At 42.4% G+C, this 15,125-nt stretch overlaps 6 protein-coding genes across 6 annotated transcripts; 2 read left to right on the top strand and 4 right to left on the bottom strand.

Moving 5' to 3' along the window:
• Positions 1-741: 741 nt before the first annotated feature.
• PCOAH_00019730 (1-cys-glutaredoxin-like protein-1) lies at positions 742-1,715 on the top strand (the record flags this gene model as incomplete). The annotated part of the gene is made up of 3 exons (XM_020058782.1): positions 742-948; positions 1,117-1,215; positions 1,362-1,715. 3 exons carry the CDS (start codon positions 745-747, stop codon positions 1,563-1,565), a joined length of 507 nt encoding a protein of 168 aa, XP_019914576.1.
• Positions 1,716-1,800: 85 nt separating this feature from the next.
• On the bottom strand, positions 1,801-2,865 carry PCOAH_00019720 (60S Ribosomal protein L44; the record flags this gene model as incomplete). Its single annotated transcript, XM_020058781.1, has 2 exons — positions 1,801-2,161; positions 2,325-2,865. The coding sequence occupies 2 exons, from the start codon at positions 2,535-2,537 to the stop codon at positions 2,063-2,065; spliced, it is 312 nt and encodes a 103-aa protein (XP_019914683.1).
• A 662-nt stretch (positions 2,866-3,527) lies between these two features.
• PCOAH_00019710 (Uncharacterized protein) lies at positions 3,528-4,454 on the bottom strand (the record flags this gene model as incomplete). The annotated part of the gene is made up of 2 exons (XM_020058780.1): positions 3,528-3,549; positions 3,772-4,454. 2 exons carry the CDS (start codon positions 4,452-4,454, stop codon positions 3,528-3,530), a joined length of 705 nt encoding a protein of 234 aa, XP_019914393.1.
• A 44-nt stretch (positions 4,455-4,498) lies between these two features.
• PCOAH_00019700 (hypothetical protein) lies at positions 4,499-7,375 on the bottom strand (the record flags this gene model as incomplete). Its single annotated transcript, XM_020058779.1, has 1 exon — positions 4,499-7,375. One exon carries the CDS (start codon positions 7,373-7,375, stop codon positions 4,499-4,501), a length of 2,877 nt encoding a protein of 958 aa, XP_019914512.1.
• A 3,419-nt stretch (positions 7,376-10,794) lies between these two features.
• Positions 10,795-12,384, top strand: PCOAH_00019690 (EH (Eps15-like proteiny) protein; the record flags this gene model as incomplete). The annotated part of the gene is made up of 1 exon (XM_020058778.1): positions 10,795-12,384. The coding sequence occupies one exon, from the start codon at positions 10,795-10,797 to the stop codon at positions 12,382-12,384; it is 1,590 nt and encodes a 529-aa protein (XP_019914445.1).
• Positions 12,385-13,601: 1,217 nt separating this feature from the next.
• Positions 13,602-15,125, bottom strand: PCOAH_00019680 (Uncharacterized protein; the record flags this gene model as incomplete). Its single annotated transcript, XM_020058777.1, has 1 exon — positions 13,602-15,125. One exon carries the CDS (start codon positions 15,123-15,125, stop codon positions 13,602-13,604), a length of 1,524 nt encoding a protein of 507 aa, XP_019914324.1.

The raw sequence follows: 15,125 nt of genomic DNA, 5'->3' as shown, positions 1-15,125 counted from the left end.
GGTGTGTGCAAACTGCGTCCAACTTTTGTACAAAGCATAGGGAAAGGAAATGCTAATCAGGTGTATAGCACAACTGCGTTTGTGTCTTTGCTGCTTGTTCTAGTGGTGTCCATTAATTGTTAAGCAGCAGCGGTGATGACGTGGAAACAGGCATATGTCCTTATCGCATATTTTTAACTTCGTTGAAAAGTTGCTATATACAAGTGAAAGGACACATATTTTTCCCCAAGGGAAATCAACCAGTTAGCCAAAATGGGGGTAATTAACTGCTGTGTGTTAATGCAGAAAGTTTTTTTTTTTTTTTTTTTTTTTTCTCACCAATTGGCATAACTTGTTCAGGCGTGATAAACTGTGCACACAAATTGGAGATGCGAATGCAGCGCCACATGGAATAGCACCCTGGTTAAATTTTAGAAACAACAAAATGGTGAGCTGTTTCATAGGAACAAATTAAGGTATCATCGAATTGTGGCGCCGTGGGGATGTATGCTACTTCAGTGTGCCATTGTAACTGTTTCAGTTCTGCAATTGGGGAAAAGGGGAAAAAAAAAAAAAAAAAAAAAAGAGAAACATACAATACAGCGAATTGAAATAAAGTCACTTGGCATAAAAAAATTATGAACATGAAATAATTTTTTTTTTTTTTTTTTTTTTTTTAAAAGAATGTAAATTAGCTGTTTTGTATCTAGTTCTAAGCAAAAACACCAGATCTGTGCATATTTATTATTATTTTTTTTTTTTACAATGATAATAAGAAACAGTTGTAGGATCCTCCTTCGCATGAATCGGAACATAGTGAGGAGAAACCTAAAGTTCTTTTCATGCAATCATATTTCAAAAGTGAACTTCAGTACTTCCCTTCAAGATAATCAAAATGGAGGACCCGAGAAGAAGATAAGCAACGGCTCGGACGACTTTAAAGACTTTGAAAAATCGGATGTGTACCAGGTTAAAACAGGGAGGGAAATGAGATGGTACCTATGGGATGGTGTAATTTTCATTCTTAAAAATGATGCATCGTTCCTTATGTAAGAACATTATATTGGTGCCCCGCAGTTTGTCACTATGCTAAATGACTGCTGTCTGCTTTTAACCTTTTTTGCTCACCCTTCGTAGACTCTTAAAGGAAAAATTAAGGAAATCCTTGAGAAGGAGAAAATTGTGCTCTTTATGAAGGGAACCCCGGAAAGTCCTCTGTGCGGGTTTAGCGCAAAGGTGATATTCACAATCTGCCGTGGGGTAGTTTTTCCCACATTTGAGAAACGTACGTAATGTTTTTTGGACTAATTTACACCCAGGAGTGGAACATTTTAATATGCCCATTTCGTGCAGTGGCTAACATTTTTTTTTCTTTTGTGCAGGTTGTCCACATACTGAATAATATGAACGTAAAGGACTACGTATACATCGACGTAATGAAAAACAACGACTTGCGCGAGGCGATAAAGATTTACAGCAATTGGCCCTACATTCCCCACTTATACGTAAATAACAACTTCGTCGGTGGTTACGACATTATCTCAGATTTGTACACCAGTGGAGAGCTACAGGAGATGGTCAAGTAAGGCGTTTCAGACTTTCCCTGCTTCTGCTTTTTGTCGCAAAAATGGGATACACACAGGAAGAACGCTGTTTTTTGTGGGTACAGTCGGAGATGTGCGCGTCGTTCGAAATGGGCATGCCCAGGCGGCATGTTCATGCGGGGCGAGCGTTTGTTTAGTATCTGCCACCCTTTTCGTAAACACTGATAAATTTAGCAGTTCATTTCTTACGTTTTAAAAGAGTTTTTCGAAAAATGTTCCGTGCTGATAATCACTGCACGCATGCAGGGGGCACGAACGCACACGTTGCACAGCGTGAATATGTACATATATATAAACAGTGCATATATGCGCATACTCTCATCGGCATACTTGCGCATCCGTATGCACCAAACATGCGATGCACCACCACCAAATGAATGAAATTCCCGAACAGGGCGATTTGATTTGTAGCAGTAATGAAGAAGGGGTTTTCTCCTTCTTTGGAGGAGACAGCATTATACAGGGATGGGGTGGAGCCCTTAATAAACGGCTCCCTTTTTCTTCTTATCGGCTCCCATCTCAAACGTTTTGCATCTCTTCAGGGTTTGAAATCGTTTTTTCTTGCATTTCGTGCATTCCTGCAGGGGGAAAAAAAATAAAATAAACGCATTGGTATATACCCCTTGGTGGTATGGGTACAATAACGCTGGTGTGCGCGGGTGAAGTAGATAAGCACGCACGGATGATATAATCCTTTGGGGTAAAGGCTAGGCGAATGACGCATCCCCCCGTACTGCTTACCAATTTGAGAACAATCTTTTTGGTAGTTTTGGCCTTTTTCTTAAAAACGGGCTTGGTTTGGCCTCCGAAACCCTTCTGCTTCATGTCGTATCTTCTTCTTCCCAAGGCCGACAATCGTTCCTTTCCCTTTTTGTACTGACTGACCTTGTGCATGGTATGCTTCTTGCATTTGTTGCTGCAGTAGGTTTTCCTCGTTTTGGGAACGTTCACCATTTTGCGCAGATTGTTTGGGCAACGTAAAAATGTAACTAGGAAGTAAGTAGCTATGTAAGCTATGTAGCTATGTTGCTGCGTGACTGAGTAAACTGAGTAACTAAGTGACTGAGTGACAATGTAAGAATACACAATGCTGCGCGTTGCGACTGCTGGTTAAATTCGCGACAGTTGGCGAAATGGTAAAAAAAAAGGAAGAAAAAAAAAAAAAGAAAAAAAAAAGCGGGAAATATATTACTGGGTTGAATTAACTGCTGCTGTAAATTTTTGGATAATTGCAAAATTTACCGGCGCTGCATTTTTTTCGCTTAGTAAAATAACTGAACGCAAAATGGGGAAAAAATTTTCGAAAAAGTTAAAAAGGAAGAAAAGGAGCGATAGCCATATACGGTTTCTGAGATATATGCCCAGTTAAATGCTTAACAATTTTGACTTCATAACGACCATAGCTTGAAAAATATTCTACGGCAATACGTTATTCTCGCGCAGGCACTCGGCGCTTAAAAGGCAATGTACGACTTTGTGCTTATTCATTTTGCCTCGGGGCGTTTACGCCAACGGGCTTGTTCCCTCCTCCCCATGGGGATCAAAGTGGCGCCCATCCGCCCAAACAGTCGGAACGCGACAAAATGGCCCCAATTGGAGGACAAAAAAACTGATTGCAATTGAAGAGGACTTAAGTTGCCATTTTGTGAAAAACTTTTTAAATATTTTTCCCGAATAATTTTGCTCTCATTTGTACTTAACAAAATTTACCCTTCGCGCGAAACGGAAGGAGGAATATGGGAAGTGGGAAAATATGGGCAGAAGGGGGGGAGGGCCTTTTCGTGGCTAGCTTTTTTTTTTTTTTTTTTTCCCATCAGGGTATTTTACTACGAGTTGTAGCCGCGTGTACATATAAAAGGATGTACTTATGAGAATATTTTCGATTGTATATTACGCATATGGGAGCGTGTGCCCCCCCACCCACGTGAACAAAACAAATATGCTTTACCACTTTTGGCTGCTCTGTCTGTAGAGTTTTGCGAAGGAACAAAAAAAAAAAAAAAAAAAAGGGAACAACGCGCGGGTAAAAACATATATAATATGGTACATACGTATGAGCGGTTAATAAACGTTTGCATGTATGCGTTCATTGGGGAGTTCACGAAAACAGAAGGGAGGTGACGAAGAGGCACCACAGGTATGCATTTGCAAAGTAGTACCGTCTATGTGTGTGTCTCATTAATTTAACCTGCTGAAAAAAAACTTCACCCGGATGAAGAATAGGTGCACCGAATTGTGGACACGCCTCAGCAGTTTCAGCCCGTCGCTGTTCTCTCCCGCAACGACCAACTTGTGTATATTTCGATACGTGTCCTGTGGTAAAATAATTACCTTTTTTGGAGATCTACCACTGGAGAGGACAGCTTCTTTGCTCTTGGAGCATATGTACGGATTGCACAGGTACATGTTTATCAGAACGTTGTTAATTTTTTTGTAATCTTCCCGTTCGTATTTTTGTAGCTGTCGGAAATATTCGTTTTTGGCACTGACGTGTCCGTAGTCGAAGTGGAGTCCTAGTTTGGCACGTCCATCTTGGTGGTTTTTCCCCGTAGCAGTCTGGTCAACATCCTTTTTGGGTACCCCCCCAATGGAGTTGTCTCCCTCTGAGGTATCCTTCCCAAGCATGTGAACCGCGGGATGGAGTGCAACAGGTGGACGACCTTTTCCCGTCTGAGCTAATTCCCCCTCTTCATCATGGTGGGCAAAAATCCACTCCTGTTCTGCAACTACTTGGGTAATATGTGCCTTAATAAAGGAGTCAAAATTGAGCAGGATATAATTTAACTTGTTTCTGAGAATTTGGTTTTCCTTCCTAAGTAGGAGGTTGCCCCTTAGATGCTCGTGTCGCAGTTCGTGTAGCAGTTCGTACATCTTCTTACTGTCTATGGGGAAGATTTGTTTTTCTTCGAATGTGGCTAGTACCTCTTCGATGCGTTTTTCCATGTGGTGCAAGTTTTGATCGGTGCGTAAGGGGGTGTCATCAGGGGGGGGGTTTCAAAGTGGGCGTCATCAGACTGGTTCTTTTCACAGTAAGCATAGCTTTTCCTTTCAGCATCGGTACACTCATCCTTCCCTCCTGCGTCACCCAATGATGCCCTTTCGGTACCCACTAAAAGGCTTCCCAACTTGCCAACGTCCTTTCTCGCGCGCTCCACATAAGGCAACACATAAAAAAGGAGACTCTTCCTGTTCTCTTCAGTCATGCACACATGCGTCAGCGTGATAAATTTGGAGAGGCAGTCGGCCAAATCTTCCTCCGCTGTTAGACCGAAACATTTGAGAGTGCCCACAATGACGAATATCTTCTCCACACACATGTTAACAAAATGAGGGAAAAAAAGTTCTGACCTGTTCAAGCATTTTTCAATGTGCCAATTAATTATCGAAAATGCAAAGTAGAAATTACAATTTGCAAGTGCCACGAAATTAGCATTCGTGATATGCCTTTTGCAGAGCACGTAGAAGTAGCACAGTTTGTTCATCCCATGAAGGAGTTGCTTCATCTGCTGGTTAGGCGATATTTCTGTGGCGTTATTTTCATCGCCATTCATATTTATGCAGTTCTCCATGAAGGTCCGAAAAAAAGGGAAAATCTTCTCAACACATCTTTCCCTTTCTGCCCCTTCTGCGTCTTTCCCTTCCGCTTGGTTAATATCCCCTTTGAAGATTTTCACAAAATTGTAGAGGGTGATATATTCCAGGTATATTTGCCTCTCACCCTCCGGTTGGCTCCCCCAATGTGACGATTCATTTTTCTTCACGAAATGCGAAAGGATCATTTTTTTCACTTCGCTGTTGTTTTGCAGGTAGACGTCATTGAGTAGGTAAGCCATGTAGGCGTTGGATACGTGGCTCCTTTCCAAACGGGTGGGCAAACCATAATTATTGGGGGCATTTAAAATTACCTCGCTCGTCAGCAGACCGATGTTTCTATTTACCCTACTGATTAGTTTGGATGTTTGGTCTGCATAGAGCGGCGCATCATTGGTGCACACAACGTTGGGGCCATGGTGGTGATGACCACCAATCCTGTCACTATTCCTTCCCCCCCTCATTAGTATCTGCCTAATGCTGCTGGACAGGCAGAGAATTTTAAGAAAATGGTTCCCAAGAGATTCCCCCTCTTTTGTCATCCTATGGATGGACTTGGAACCAAATTTAAAATTTTTTAAAAAGTTAAAAATGTAATCGAGGAAGAGAAGGAGGTACATCTTTTGGTTAACTCCGGTGGGGTGGTCCTTATCGTTTAGGATGACGTCCTTTAAAAATTCGACCCTTGGATTTATCAAGATGGGGAGCTGTCCCTTAGAGATGCTTTTCACATGCAGCAGGGTGTTGATACTTTCTAGTATGAGTCCTAAGTCATGGATATGGTTCCTATTTTCCATGTACTTTATCTTTTTGGCAATTATGCTGAGCAGGGTAATACTATACTGTTGCAAGTAAGAGAACATCGCGCCATCCGCAGGGGGGTTAAACTCTTTTTGGGCACTCTTCGGGGGGGTAAAAATGGTATCTACACAGTTCTTTCTTTCTTTCGCTGAATTTTGATCCGTTTCACAGTTTTGCGGGGTGTCCATACTTCTACTCTGTTCATCACCCGTTGGGGATTCAATCCTGTTCGTAGATAGGTCCTCTTTTTGGTAGTTCTCCTCGATGTATCCCCACGTAAAGGCCTCCTTCTGCATGTGAAGGGGGTTCCCACCTATGGTTGTAAAGAACGCAGGGGGAGGGAAGTCTTCCCCCCCTGTTGGAGGTGACCCTAACAAAGTTGACTGATATAGGAGTACTTCATTAATCACAGGAAGGAGAGCAACGGAGAAGGCATAGTTATAGTGATGTCTGTGCTTGTCCACAAAATTAAACTGTTCATATAGCACTCGATTTATGACGTCTATGTATTCTACTTTGTTGTGTGTAAGAGTTTGTAAAATGTTTAATATTTCCCAGTATATGGCACGAAAGGGAGCCTTGCTGCTTGGACGTTCTGTTAGATGGTTGTCCAGCGGGTCACCTTTTCTGTTGTTCTTTCGTTGAAGCAGACTGTCAATGTGGGAGCATAACGTTTGGAGGATGAACTTTTCTACCCTGTTAAATGGGAAAGGTACTCTGGAGGGATTACCTTCACAGGGGTCATATTTTTTTCTGGCAATTTTCTGATACACGCGGAGTAGAGCAGATAAGGCGAAAAAATCGACGCCTTGAATTTCTCTTTTTAAATTACAAAGATCTTCATCATCACAAGGGGGGAAATCCCCTGGACAGGAATTTCTCCTCAGATGTCCACTTCCGGCTGTGCTATCTTTTCCTAATTCTACACAGAAGAGGTACTCCTTCTCATTTATTATTGCTCTTGTTTGCAGCATCCCATTGCTGGGGGGGGTGCCACTTGGCGTACTGGCCGCTAATCCATTTTGCACCACTCGAGTATTTATACTATCAATTAGGGACAGGACATTTTTCAGAGAGGTGAATATGTCCCGGTCCATATGAACAATGTCTACGCCATCCTTTCGATGGTGTAAAATCTCCCTCCTCCGTAGACTACTACTTTCGATAAAGTCGTTATTTTCATTGCGGTTGTAAAGGGCGCTATTTTGTTTACTTTCGTGATCTCTTTCCACCATGTAATCTCTGAGCAAGCTATACGCTTTGCGGTCTGTTTGGATGATGCATTTTGGGCCGATGGGAATTATGGAGAGCCCTACCGCTGTGCTGATTACCCTGTGAGAGTTACACTTTTCTCTGCCGATGATGACCTTGCGGCAAACATTTTTCGAAAGCTTTTGCATATTTCGTTCATTTTAGTTTTTTTTTCTCCTTTCTGTAAGAGCGCTTCCATGCTGTTAGCAGTATGGGGGAAAAGCTGCTCAGGTTGGGACCTTCCCCTGAGTGTGAAATTCCCAAACGGAGGTGCTGTGTGAGGAGGGTCTCCTTTCACTACCAAATGAGGACGCCAGAATGGAAACAAATTTCTAATGTAGAGAAGTGTTGGCATCCGCAGATAACGGAACAAGCTTGGTTGAGAGTATAGTTACAATTGCGCGTGCCCCTTGGGTGAGAAACAACCACCTTTTCGTCTCGTACGTGGAAGCCTCCCCACACGTTTTAGGAGTGTTGGTTAGGGGTGCAACCTAGTTTGTTCCAGCTTGGTCGTACGAACATTGCTTCTCGTACTCCCCTTTGTCACATACTATTTTTCACATTTTTTTTCCGCATTTTCGTTTTCACTTGGCCGAAAGGTGCAATGGTTTGGGGCGATAATTGTGGTGGAATGGTATGCCAATTCGCGCGGTGCGCTCATCCTTTGTTATGTTATGATCTGTTTTGCTTTATTTTTATTTATTTATTATTTTTTTTTTTTATGGCTATCCATGTTCCACTGGGCTGATGACGTGCATGTAGAACTGCCAAAGTGTATGGCCTTCCCACTTCGTTAAATTTCTGCCGTTTGTGTGCTTTTCAGGAGGCTCCTTTTTGGCGGCTAAAACGCAGAGCGGGGGGACCCACTTGCAGGGGTGTCACAATTCGATGCAAACCGTGGAGAAGCTTTCTTCACTTGAATTTGTTACTCGTTCGTTTTAAGAACAGTGAGGGGGGTAATACACCCATGCACGCACGCGTTTTAATGTACACGGGGGAAGAATACTCCTCACGGAACAAGCGCAACGAAATTTTCTTTCTCCCCACTTAATAAATGAGCAATGAAGAGGAACAACAACCCAGTTGGTGTAAATTTGAGGACACGGCATGATCAGCCCGTTTATATGGTTCCATAAAAGGTGAGTTTACACAAAGGCGCACACTTTTTAAAACGTTCCTGCGTGATGTGTTGTGGGAAGGAGTCTACTGGTCTCATTGTAAGGCGCGACGAAATGTAGCATGTATTTCTTCGCGTAAAGACGTCTGTGTGCGTTTCCGTAAATGTACAATGGGGAGAATAACTACGTTTACAATTTTCACCTTTTTTATGAACAAACAAAAAAAAAAAAAAAAAAAAAAAAAAATAGCTATCTAGCTACTTAGCTGTGCCAATTTTGGAAATAATTACTCCTGTGCGTTCAGGCAATTTTGAACATAAATTAATTTGGAAAAATGGAAAAGGAGAAGAACACCCAAATGGTAATCGTTTGTGAGAATGTGCGTTCGTATTGCTTAGGAATTTCCCATTTTTTTGATGAGCGATTTTATGGAAAACTGGGTTGCAAAAGTTGTACTTTGTGACCGCCCACCACCCGCCTGGTGAGAAACCACAACATGTGCTACACCAGTGTGTATAAACATGCGACGGAATTTTTTTTTCCCTCCAAATGGGATGAAAAAAATTACCCAAAAAGTGGCAAAAAGGGATACAATATAGTCGTATATTTATGTTGGCCATCTTGCCAAATTGTGAGTCTACAAATGAAACAGTACCTGTAGTTGTAATGTATCATTTTTTCATCCTCAAAAAGATGGTACAATCTGTTTGGTTTACTCATTATGCCCGTAGGAGGTGCCCACAACGTCGTGGTAGTGACCCCCATCCCCCATTTGTGCTTAACACTTTGCTATTTTTAGCCTTGTTCTATTCGGCTGACCTGACTGCAAAGCGTGAATGGTGTTCCTTTCGCACTTATTTGTTTTTCATTTCGCTTCGGCACGACGCACAAGTGTATATGTATTCCCGTCCACCCGTTGGCACACGTGAACCACTGTCGGAATTGAACAAAGACTTTGGGAACGTTCAGCTGGAATTATATTGCGATAATTTAATAGGCCACTCGGGCGAATTGCACAGTGGCATGGCTCACCTGAGAGGTGATGTTTAATTAAAAAGGGAAAAGGGCAAAACTGCTTTAAAATGACAACATGTTGATCTGCATGCGGGGTAAATTATTCAGAGATGTAATTGGCACTTGCCCACTTGTTCGTACTACAATGGGGCATACATTTTGGCAGACCTTTGTGGATGCATTTCTTTCCCCTGCGGTGGGGGCACGCATTTTCAAAAGGAGCAAGTGGCAATTTTTCTCAAAGTGGCGCTTTAGAAAATTTGCGATTTTTTTTTTTTTTTTTTAGCAAACTAAAGTCAGGAAATTTGAATGGAAAGAACACCAATTTAGCAGCTTTTCCGGGCTGGCGGTTTTATGCGATCCTGCCGGCGGGGTATACACGTCCCTTGCCATTTTGCCAAAGAAGGCACTCCGTCAAAATTTAAAAAGTTGACACGTCGACGCGTGAGGCAATTTATTTTTGGAGCACTGGGTAAATTACATAGTATGCTTCATATGAAAAATGTATTCCAATTTATGCAGTACATGAAAATAGCACCATATACTGCGCATGCGTATAATGGCAATGTTTTTTTTTTTTTTTTTTTTTTTTTTTTTTGGATTTCCCCAGTTTGGACGAACTTCGAAAAATTAAGCAGCAAAATATATTTTTGAAGAACAAAAAGATTTCACTTTCGAATTGAACGGATGAACCATTTTTGAAGCGGCGATCGAACTTGTAGAGAAAGGGAAGCAGTTTTCCGCGCATGTTGGTAGGCAGCTTTTCAATGTTTACATGAACAGTATGTACAGTATGTATATTATTTACGTCGCATCGCGCTTATTTGTATCCATTCGTTAAATGAGCTCTTTTTAGCCAACGCTTGGCGCAGTTTTCGCCATTTGCGAAGTTAGAATACCTGCAGCGGGACAGGTTGCAACCCCCATAGCCCGTCCATATGATTTAAACATATCGAATTTTAGTTTTTCCATTTTGTTCTGCTCCAATTTAATCTTGAAATAGTGACCCCTCCCCAGTTGTGCTCCAAAATGACAAAGATGCACTCTGTGAGAGGGTGACACGACAGAACAGAGTAGTACATTTTGCGTTACAAAAAAAATAACAAAAAAAGTAAAGCAAAATAGTGAAAGCGCAAGCCTGGAGCGGAAGAGGAAAATAAGGTCAGGCGAGTGTCCACCCCCATGCGTGAAAGTGCGATACAGAACGTCGCCACGCTAGAGACACCTACCAAAGGGACGATTATGACGTAAGTGCCCCTGAGGAGGAAGCTTGGCACGGAGTACTTCGGTTCGACTTGGTGTAGCTCGTCTGCAGTGTGGCGCTCTCCACAGGCACAGACGTGTATATATATAGCGAACACCTGAGTTGCGTCATTTTGGCAAGAGCCACGAAGAGAGGTCCCCCCGTATCCCAACCGTTATTAACAGTGGAGAGAATGAGGAAGCTGCTCTACAGGACGGAGGAAGAAACGGTTGTCTACGACAACGTGTTGGAGGGGCTATACTCCCTGTACAAAACATACATCCTGGAAGTGGAGAATGAGTTCAACTATTACCATTTTTACAAGCCGCTTTTAACGAGCGGCGATTTTCTGTCCAAGCCGATGATCCTTCTGCTTGGTCAGTATTCAACAGGGAAGACGACCTTTATAAAGCACCTCATAGAGAAGGAGTATTGTGGAATGAGAATAGGACCAGAGCCAACGACAGATAAGTTCGTAGCAGTGATGTATAATGAGAAGGAGCAGCTAATTCCTGGAAATGCCCTTGTCAGTGATATAACAAAGCCATTTTCTCAGTTGGAAAGTTTTGGGAACAGTTTCCTCTCCAAATTGGAATGTTCCAACACGTGTAGCGATGTGTTAAAGTCGCTAACAATAATTGACACACCTGGTGTTCTAAGTGGGATCAAGCAAATCAGTAGAGGATACGACTTCGAGAAAGTCATATACTGGTTTGCCCAGAGAGTAGATTTAATACTACTCATTTTTGACGCGCACAAATTGGACATTTCAGATGAGTTCAGAAGATGCATACAGGCGATAAAAGGACAGGATTCGAAGATACGAATTATCCTAAATAAGGCAGATACGATTAATACGCAGCAGCTGATGAGGGTGTATGGATCGTTAATGTGGTCCCTAGGAATTGTAATAAACACACCAGAAGTTAACAGAGTTTATATAGGCTCCTTCTGGGATAGGAAGTTAATGCATGATGAAAATAGAAATATTTTCGAAGAGGAAGCCTCTGATCTGTATAAGGAGTTGTCGAAAATTCCAAGAAACTCCACGATGATTCGTTTGAACGATTTTATTAAAAGATGTAGAACGTTGAAGGTGCACATGTTTTTGCTGTCCCATTTGAGGAAAAAGTTACCCTACTTCAGGAAGAACTATGTTAAGAATAAGCTAATTAGAAATTTGGATAAGGTATACGAAGAAGTCGCGAAGGATTACAACTTACCCCTGGGTGATTTCCCCAATGTGCAATTCATGAGAGAGAAACTACACGATATTGACTGGTTAAACATTCCAAAGTTGGACGTAAAAAAAATCGAACGAATTAATAAAGTATTAAATGTTCATATCCCACAACTGTTAGAAATGATCCCAAAAGAATCCATTAACGTTGAGCAATCCCGATTTGAAACGCAGGAAGGCACAATCGTTGAGAATAAATTGACTCCCTTTTTGGAGCTGACCTCTGGAGAAATTCCCATGTGGGTGAAACAGAAATATTTGTTAAGTCCCATTGACACTTCGAAATATTCGGACGATTTTTACAAACTGGGACCCGACGATTGTGGGAAGCTGTCTGGGGAGCAGGTCAAGCCTGACCTGATCAAGAGCAAATTGCCCAGCTCCGTTCTGCACAAAATTTGGAACCTCGCCGATATTACCAAGGATGGGTACCTCGACTTGTTCGAGTACTCCCTCGCCCGGCATTTCATCGAGATGAAGACGGAGGGCTTTGATTTGCCCACCAAGGTTCCCAAGGATATAATAAACTCGCACGAGTATTGAGCGGTGGCGCCAGCGTAGCGGTTACTTGCATAGCGATTAGTGTACTGCTTAGCGCGGCGGTCAAGGAAACTCAATTTTAACGCGCCTATTTTTTGCAACCCCCCCCCCTATTCATTCCCCCATTTTTTAAGTATTTAGAAAACGTAACATTTGTCTTAATTTTTTTCTTCACATTTTTCGTACAAGTAATATATTTGTTAAGCATTTTGAAGTGTTGGTGAATCGATTTATTTTTTTTTTTCCCCCGCGTCCTCTACATAGCTAGCTGGCTAGCTGCATACCTACCCCTAGCTAGCTATTTTTTTTTTTTTTTTCCCCTGCTGACGCGGGAAGTATGTGTACAGGTGTGCAATGTGTCCATTCGTCCACCCCCACCACGCATAAGCACACGTGTATACACGGATATGTATCTACATGTATCTATATGTGGGCACATTTACACCCCACGCGCAGGACGCACAGACGTATTTTTAATGATCGGTTTATAATGATCAGCGCTTCCCCCCTTTTATGTCTTATTAATTTTTCGTTCTGCCCATTTTCTGCGCCCTGTAACAACATCCTGTTCTTTTTATTCCCATTTGTGAATGCGTATGTGCATATATATACATATATATGAGCTTATGCATGTCTGTACATACAGTTGGTTTTTTTTTTTTTTTTTTTCTGTTAATCGTGCAACGCAACTTAGAAAAAGCAACCCAATTCGTAATCGCAATGATATTTTTACTCGGGGAAGTGGAGCTGTGCTTGACGAGGCCCGCCCGACTCATCGCCGTAGCGGCACACGTGCAGCGTGAGGGAGTAGCTTATCCCATTAAGGGGCAGAAGGAATTGGTGGAGACTCACGCAGAAATAATTAAAACGTTCTTTGTGTCCAAAAAAGGAACAAAAAAATGCGAACATGTGTGCGTACCTGCGCAGGGGCGTGCACACGGAAAAGGAAAGCAATCAAATGGCGCAAAGTGAAAGCAGCTCGACAAAACCGGCAAAACAAGGACAACAAAACGGAACAAAACAATTCTGACAAAAACGAACCCCTTTGGGGAAAAAAAAATCCACTTCCCAAGGGGAACATCCCCAATTGTTCATTGTAGACTCCCAGTTCAATTGTGCCAATTTTGTTAAATCGCGCTGTTAGAGGGCTGCATGGGGAAATACACATATGTGTGTGTAATATGCGAATGCAATTACACGGAGGTGCTTCCCCAAGGCGATCAGTTCAACTCGCCATGCGGAGAGACCTGGCCAAGGGCCGAAATGGGAGAGTAAGCATTACCCAGTTCAGTGTCATTTGGGTGGGTATACCCCATGGAGTTACTCCCATTAAACATATCGTTTTGTTCTTGAGGAGAGAGCATGGCAGTGTTAAAGTTGGAAGGGTAAGCCGTCTGACTGGTAACATGCTGCGTTTTGTACAGCTGGTTGAGGGGAGCATTACTATATTGTGTACCATTTGGGTAATGATAAGCGGATTGAGCAGTTAGGGGGTTATCATCTCTTAAGTGTGTACTGGGGTAGACATTTCCAGAGGGAGGAACAAACTTGGCTCTCATGTGGGCATCTTGATTTATGTGTACCTTATTGTGATATTTGTCATTATGTAGCAAAAGTTCGACAGATTGTTGGTTGGTGCTTTTGTTAATTTTCGTAGCGTTTTGTTTGTTGTTCCAGTTGAAGAAGCAATTCTTGGAGATGCCCTTAGTGGATGCCGTGTCGATATTGTCTTCCTGGTAGTAGAGTGGTAGAAGAAATGGGTTGTTCATGGCGTCCTTGGGAATAGGGTGTTCAATAATTCGCTGCACATGTACAGGGACAGGAATTTCTTTATATCTGGCTTCAATTTTGGGGCATAGAAATTCTTGAACGATTTGAAGTTCAACTGGGACAGGCACATTCCTATCGACAAGCTTTTCAATAGGGAAGGTTCTATAATGTGCCATTGGAACTTCGACAGGTTTGGGTATGTGTCTATACTGGGGGGAGACAATATTTCTGTATATATGCTGAACGTGAGGAACTTCCACAATTTTTTCTACGTGAAAAGGTCGGTCCACTATCTGTGTGTATGGGATGTCTTTCTTCACCACCTCTGGGATGTACTCTGGGATTTCCTGCACCTTTTCAATATTTATATTTTTTAATTCGATTTGAGGAATTTCAACAATTTTTTCTTGGATCACTTTTTTAGGTACTGGAATGATCCTTTCTTGTACCATGATTTTTGGCACTTGGATTATTTTCTCCTGATATACGTACTGGGGCACTTCCACTATTTTGTCTACCACTTTAATTTGTGGAACTTCCACTATCTTTTCTTGGAAAATAGTTTTGGGACACTTTTTGATTCTTTCATGGATTACTGGCTTGGGCACATGTATTAATTTTTCTTGTAAGATGACATGCGGGACTTCTACGAGTTTTTCTATATACTGCACTTGTGGCACTTCGATTATTTTTTCTTCAATTTCTGGCTTCATAATTTCGACGACTTTTTCTTGGACCAGCGGTTTGAGTATTCTGGCATTCTGGGGGGGTGCGTCCCCGCTGTTCAGCATTCTGGCTCCACCCATCGAGCCTCCTTCCCTTCTGTCTGAGCTGTCCCCATTGGGGAAGAGGTTGCTCGCCACTTGGTAGTACTGCTCGTTGGGGTTCCCTTGCATGGCTCCCTTTTTCCCCTGCTGATCGCACATGTTCTGCGCGTAGCCCCGGCAGTTGGACTCTCCGCAGTTGTTCAGCAT

This window comes from Plasmodium coatneyi, chromosome 8 (assembly GCF_001680005.1).
Source record: "Plasmodium coatneyi strain Hackeri chromosome 8, complete sequence".
Classification (NCBI taxonomy): domain Eukaryota; phylum Apicomplexa; class Aconoidasida; order Haemosporida; family Plasmodiidae; genus Plasmodium; species Plasmodium coatneyi.
The sequence above is the reverse complement of the archived record's forward strand: the minus strand, read 5'-3'. Positions and strand labels throughout refer to the sequence as shown.